Source organism: Triticum dicoccoides, chromosome 7A, assembly GCF_002162155.2.
Source record: "Triticum dicoccoides isolate Atlit2015 ecotype Zavitan chromosome 7A, WEW_v2.0, whole genome shotgun sequence".
Lineage (NCBI taxonomy): Eukaryota > Viridiplantae > Streptophyta > Magnoliopsida > Poales > Poaceae > Triticum > Triticum dicoccoides.
Genome location: NC_041392.1, coordinates 661416472 through 661423502, shown reverse-complemented (window position 1 = coordinate 661423502; position 7031 = coordinate 661416472). Strand labels below are relative to the sequence as shown.

The 7031-nt window shown below is 46.8% G+C and overlaps 1 protein-coding gene across 1 annotated transcript; it reads right to left on the bottom strand.

Annotated features, from left to right (window-relative positions):
• Positions 1 to 5545: 5545 nt before the first annotated feature.
• Positions 5546 to 6787, bottom strand: LOC119327866 (TLC domain-containing protein At5g14285-like). Its single transcript, XM_037600941.1, has one exon. It carries the CDS (start codon positions 6693 to 6695, stop codon positions 5742 to 5744), a length of 954 nt encoding a protein of 317 aa, XP_037456838.1. The 5' UTR covers positions 6696 to 6787; the 3' UTR covers positions 5546 to 5741.
• Positions 6788 to 7031: the final 244 nt, after the last annotated feature.

Below are 7031 nucleotides of genomic sequence, written 5' to 3'. Positions count from 1 at the left end.
GATAAGAATAAATAGAAAACGATGTTAAAAAGGAGAAACAGATTAGAATACATTGAAAAACCAAAAGGACGATGTAAAAGGGGATTCGCCCTCCCCCCCCCCCCGGGCCTTGCTACCGAACCGGCTCAGCGGTCGAGTCCTCGCGCGGTCGTCTTCTCCTGTTCCCTGAGCCACGTCGCTATAGAGTTGGGCTCCCGCCCGACCACCTCGCTGGCATTGAAGGGGAATGGATAAGGGTGACGCCCTGCCTTCCCTTCCCCCATGGCTCACTCCTCCTCGACGCCCCCTCCCAAATCCACTTCTCCTCCTCACTCGCTCGATCTCGTCGATCTGGACGAAGTCAGACGCCACGATCACCATGACCGACCCCGTCCACATGGCCACTGCCCTCCCTGCGGGCTAGGAGCTTGTCGAGGAGCTCGGAACGCCTTCGCTACTTCGTCTGCGCCAACGAGATCAAGTCCAGCACCCCCGCATCGACGTCGCTGCCGTCTTCCTCAACCTTGGACCACCGCGACACTGCCGTTCGATCCACATCGCCCCGAGCTCACATGTCTTCCCCTAGGGCGCCATTGACACCGCCATGATCTCCTCTTGCCTTTCCCCTGTTTCCCCTCTTGTTTTCTCTTGTTAGGTATTTCGCTGTGGCCGAGAACCGCCGTCCGCCATGGCCATTGCAGGGGTAGCCACCAAGCTCCTCGGATTGACCCTGTGGCACATGCCCGCTCCTATGCACGCCCATGCCTGAGCCTGCCGCTCTTCTTCCGCGCCCACGGGGCCACTCCCTCTCCATGCCCACGCCCGTGCTACACCGTGTCGGTCGCGCCCGCCGCTACCGTCGCGCTCGCTGCCGCCACCGCACCATTGTGCCCCGCGCGACACACACCCTGGTCGCGCGCCACACTCTCGCTGGCTGTGCTCGCCCCGTCTACTGCCGCATATCCCTTCGCTCGCCCCGCTATCGCGCCCCTGCCTTGCGCCGCCTCTAGTCGTGGCCATCGTCTGCCGGCCGCCCCCTCAGCCACGCGGCCGCATCTCTGCCCTCCACTGTCGGCCGCTCGCCTCGCCTACTGCGTGCTGCTTCCTGCTGCTATGCGCTGCTCTACCACTGGTACGCTGCTGCGCCATCTCCTCGACACCGCCGTGGACAAATGTGGCGGAGGGAATGTTAATGGAGTACGAGAAGGAGGTGGCGGAGAAGGTGTGGAGAGGCAGATGGTCGGGTGGTGTCACCTGGCTGTGGTGGAGGTGTTTATGCGAGAAGGAGCCGGAGTGGAAGGAGAGGTCACAATTGGAAAGAATCGCAAAAAAATCATAACCTGGAGATCTCATTCCAAAAAATGCTAATATCGATGGAGGGGTGATTTCCTTCAGTAGGTGGAAAACATAGGAAATATTGGTTGTTATCAAGGAAAGGTAAAAATTTAGGAAAGTTAAGATTTTTGAACTGATTTCCATGCAAATGGGGTTTTATTGTTTGGTAACGTGATATCAGTACCTGCCTGTTTGTGACGTGTCTGATTAGGAAAGTTTGCAAATGTTAAGAAACTATTTATTGGGAGGAAAGTTGTGACGTGTCTGTTATTTGTTTCCTAAAATAAATTTCACTAATAAGAGAAATCGATTGATTTAGATAAGTTAGGAAAGTTAGATTAAAATGTATTATTTGTTTCCTGAAAATTTGTTATTTGTTTCCTAAGACAAATTGAACCAATAAAAGGAATCAATTGATTTGCATAATTTAAGGAAGTTAGATCCATAATTTGTTATACGTTAGGAAAGTTCTGGTTGTAATAATGAGTGGAGAGAAAAATAAACCGATGGACCAGGGTGGGAGGGGGTGGTGGGAGGAGAGACGAAAAAAACCAATGAAAATAAACCGTGGAGATTATTCACCAACTAAATCATAACCCGGAGATCTCATTCCAAAAAATGCTAATATCGATGGAGGGGTGATTTCCTTCAATAGATGGAAAACATAGAAATATTGATTGTTATCAAGGAAAGGTAAAAATTTAGGAAAGTTAGGATTTTTGAATTGATTTCTATGCAAATGGGGTTTTATTGTTTGGTAACGTGATGTCAGCACCTACCCGTTTGTGACGTGCTGATTAGGAAAGTTTGCAAATGTTAAGAAACTATTTATTGGGAGGAAAGTTGTGATATGTCTGTTATTTGTTTCCTAAAATAAATTTCACTAATAAGAGAAATCGATTGATTTAGATAAGTTAGGAAAGTTAGATTAAAATGTATTATTTGTTTTCTGAAAATCTGTAATTTGTTTCCTAAGACAAATTGAACCAATAAAAGGAATCAATTGATTTGCATAATTTAAGAAAGTTAGATCTGTGATTTGTTATACGTTAGAAAAGTTCTGGTTATAATAAAGAGTGGAGAGAAAAATAAACCGATGGACCAGGGTGGGAGAGGGTGCTGGAAGAAGAGACGAAAAAAACAGCGAAAATAAACCGTGGAGACTATTCACCAACTCGTCCATTAAGAATGGAGACACGCAGATCAGTGTGATCACAAACACATAATATTTGTTCTAATAGTACTAGTTGGAGAGAAAAAAATACTCAATACCACCTGTATTGGTCAAACAAAATCGTTTTGGATGAACTCTGCTGCAAGGTTGCACTCCCTCCCATTTGGCATTGTGGTGGAGAGTAAGAAATCAGATCATCCTTCGACCAAGAAGATGAATGTCACATCAGAGGAGAATGACCAACAGCCACCACACTGAACACAAAAGATTGTCTGGAGCCACTGCCAACAATCCTCTTTCGGTTGGTCACCCACTCTCTCCATCATGAGCTCTCCCTGACTAGCATCAGACCTCTTCTATTCTTAGGGATCAACGTCGACCACAACATCGTTGGCCTTCACTTCTTGCAAGAACAACACACCCTTAAGAAACTCAACCGGGTTGGCATGCTAAACTGCAAACCTATCTCCACCTCTGCCAACACCAAAGTTAAATATTTATGCCTCTGACGGCTCTCCCTCCAGGGATCCCTCCCACTACGGGAGCTCAGCTGGAGCCCCTAGTATCTCACGCTAACATGGCTTGATACATCATATATTGTCCAACAATGTTATTCGTTCATGCATTACCCAAGGGACACCTACTATTAGATGGCAAAACGAGTTCTTCGATACCTTCGTGGCACTACTCACCTTTGGCTTCAGTTCTACCACTGCTCTGATCAATGGCGAAGCCACGGTCAGGCAAAACTATGATATGGCCCGCCCAACTTAGTAGAAATTCAGTAGGATATGAGAGCAAAATGGGCCCTAAGAGTATAATTGTTGGACTACCATTCAATTCGACCCGCCCAGGTATTCAAGTGTAGCTCCCCCAGCAGATTCCCTGTTTGACGCTCTGTGTAGCAGATTGCTGCGGAAACGCACAAAGCACGCAAAGTGCCATGGAAATGGGCCGACCAACTTGAAGGTTTCTACACGTGCGAGAAATCCTGCTTTTGGACCTTCAGGAAGGTTCCTGAATAGTTTTGGAAAACCTCTAGAAGGTTAAAGACCAGCCTTTACTAGTTCTTCGGTTTTCATTTTTTTCCATTTTTCATGTTTTTGCCCTTTTTGTTCTTTTTTTCTTTTCCTCTCTTGCTAGGTTTTTTTCAGAAATTGATAATATTTTTGAAAAAAATGGCTTCAAAAAGTGTTTTATAATTTTCCAAATTAGTCTGTGATTTCCAAAAATGTTCAAAAAAATCAAAGTTTATTTTCATTTTCACACAATGTTTGAAAACTAAAATTAAGTTTGTTTTTTTAATTCAATGTTTTAAATTTGTTCATAATTTTTAAAATTATTCGCATTCTGCATACCTAAATAGTTGACCCCTACTAACTTATTTATTTTAACATGGAAGCATGCCATCAATCATGCATGGAAAAATGCCCACCTCAGTGGAAACCCATGGTTAAATTTGGTGACAAGGATGCGACGGACATCCTGATCCCTCAAGTTCGAGCTACTGCCTCTCATATCCTTAGCCGATAGCGAACTTCCCAGGCGTCCTAATTATGTCTCCTTTTAGTCTCAATTTAGTTCATGTGTGTGGGTTGCTGGCATGCGCGCCTTTGGATATTGGATGCCTGTAACTTTGCTACATATGCAATGGTTTGAACTTGCGTTGAACTTGTAGTTTGTTGTCTGCTCTCTGGATCTTGCCATATGGCTTTATTTATAAAGTCAGGCCCTGGCCTTTCTTTAAGAAAAGGATCACCTCAACATGCAACCGTGTATGAAAAAAGGTCCACAAAACATGCAATCATGTATTAAAAATGCTTTCTATTTTATTCAAAAACTTATATTCAATAAATATCTCATAACTATACAATAATCATATTCATTGAAGCCTATGTATTTCCGGTTTTGATTCTAATGTTATCAACTTAAATATTCATGTTCCATACAACCAAATCTCATAAAAATTTATTGCAACCAATTCATGCAAGAACATACGGAGTATCATCAAGTTCTTTAAATTTTGTGCATTTTCAATACTTGTTTTGTCTTAAAAAATGCTCATAAATTCAAAAATAATTTATGTCTTCCAAAAAATGTTCTCTTTTCCAAAAGTATTTACAATTTTCAAAAATTGTTTGCATTTTAAAAATAACTGTGTTTAAAAATGTTCATAATTTTAAAATATTCTCATTTTAAAAAATGCTAGTTCCTAAAAAAATGTTCATAATATTTTTTTGTGTTTTGGAAAATACCGAAAAACAAAATGCTATAGTAGGCAAGCTGTTACTGCACTAATGGGCCAGCCCAATCAGGGTATGCCCCGTGCGTTGGACTCCTATTGGACGCAAAGCGCGTCATAGAGGAGGCCCCCTCCGCTAGTACCTCCTGTGGCGGTCTAATGGCCTACGCAGGCGCAGACTGTGTGCGTGCCTAGGATATACCTCGCCCGCAAGCACCATAACACCTTCTCTCAATGAACTCGAAGAAACTGCCATCGCGCGCCATCATCGTCTATTGCGACCACATGAGCGCCATACAAATGCCTAGCAATCCGGTGCAACACTAGCTCACCAAGCATGCCAGGATAAACCTCCACTTCATGCCTGCACACGCCTACCTCGATGAAGTCCCTGTCCTCGACGTCCAACGGTATCACACGTTGCTGACATCTTCACCGAGGACCTCCCGACCAGTGTGTTCGCCGATTTTTGTCGTTCTAGCTACAACATTTGCGAGCACCATACGTTGACTGTGGGGGCTGTTGGAAACCCATTATGAAATCACGCTTGGTAGGCCAACCTCAAGGACCGGTTCCCATGGTGTACCGTGCAGTTGCACGCCGACACTCCCACTCGTGTGCCGATCGGCACTCAAGTGTATGGAAATCTAACTCCTGTTGAGATCGGCTAAATCAAACCGTACTAAAACTAAGGTTACAAATCCCCAAATCAAGTACACCAATAACCATGAATATCAGATTTTTTTTAGAAATCTTAGTGAACGCTCTTGGGACCGTCAGATCCTGATCGAACGCACCAGAGTACTCTGTGCAGCTTGGCAAATTTCTGTCATTTCTTTTACAACATGACAATTTTCGCTTTAGAGGATGGCAAATCTCCTACAACAACATGGCAAACTTATATGTTTTCACATGAGAATTATGACGTGAAATCTTAGAATCTTGCATCAATTTTTTAACATTTCAGCAAACCAAACACCCTATGAGAGAATCATTAAATTAAGGAGCCCATCATTGTTCCTTCTTGCTGCTCCCCATTCTTTGTCTGAAGTAGGCGAACCACAGGTTACCCACCCACAGCACGCTCACCAGTATCGCGGACCCAATCACCACGCTCCACGACGCCCACGCCCACGTCGGCAGAGCACCGTCGCCGGCTCCGGCGGCGTAGAATCTCACCATCCGCACGAACCAGACCGGCCCGAGGACCGCCCTCATGGCCGTGTAAGCCGCGTAGAACGGGAGCGACAGCGCGGCGTGCGCCCTGGCGGCCAGCGGGGAGTCAGCGCGTCGCATGCCGGCCAGCGTCCACAAGTTCTGCGCGACGCTGGTGGCCTCGGCGAGCACCTCCAGCGCGAGCAGCCCGTAGGCGCCACGACGCACGGCAGCGCGGCAGGTGGCGAAGACGTAGAGCGTGGCGAGGTGGTGCGCCACGAAGAGGGCCTCGTGGGGCAGGAAGACGAGGTAGTGGAGGAGGTCGACGACGAAGTAGGCGGTGCTGAAGTCGAGGACAAGGTCGTCGGAAGGCGCGTTGGGCGCCGCGAGGTCGCCGGCCCCCGGGCTAGACAGCACGGCGCGCAGCGCGAGCAGCGTCGCCGGCGTGCCGTGGAGGAGCGAGGTGAGGCAGCTGGACGCGTCCGGCCGCTGCTGCGGGCTCCAGCGCCGGAAGACCACGAAGTAGCCGAGGAGGTAGACCGCCGCGAACATGGCAAGGAAAGGCGGGAACATGGAGGACGCCGTCGTGGATGAAGCATCATACTCCATTCCCATCGTTGATCGGTGCAGCTGAAGCTCGCCCGAGACGAAGATAGGATGATATATAGAATTACAGATACAGAGCAGAACCGAAGGGTGTAGGAATTCTGTTGCTTGCTTGGACGGGTTAGGGTGTTGTGAATTTGTCATTCTGGTTGGCTTGGGTGAGACGGAGGTGATGAGCCGTCGCTCTCTGGCCTGACTTGGCATATTCTTTGTGTTGGGCGTGTGAGACCAGCGTAATTAAGCATATTCTGTCGATGCAGATGGAAGTGCGTGGAGGACTCTACTCGGGTCGATCGGGACAGATCCACATCTGATTGGCTTCAGTTCGCGAATTCAAAATCAAAACCAGAGGACGAGGCTTCAGGGTGTTTCCAAAGACACGTACACGAATGGAGCTGGCAAATTCCTGAAGTTACCGGTGAGAGTTTGTGCTGAATACAATATGTACCACGTACGTACAGGTTACGGAGGTTTTGACGGAGAAAGCGTCAGCGTGATACGTCAGAATCAACTGATAATAAATAAAATAAGATAAAGAGA

What these genes read in the sequence shown, in the direction of transcription:
- LOC119327866 (XM_037600941.1), bottom strand. Translation starts at nt 6,695, where the DNA reads ATGCCAAGTCAGGCCAGAGAGCGACGGCTCATCACCTCCGTCTCACCC.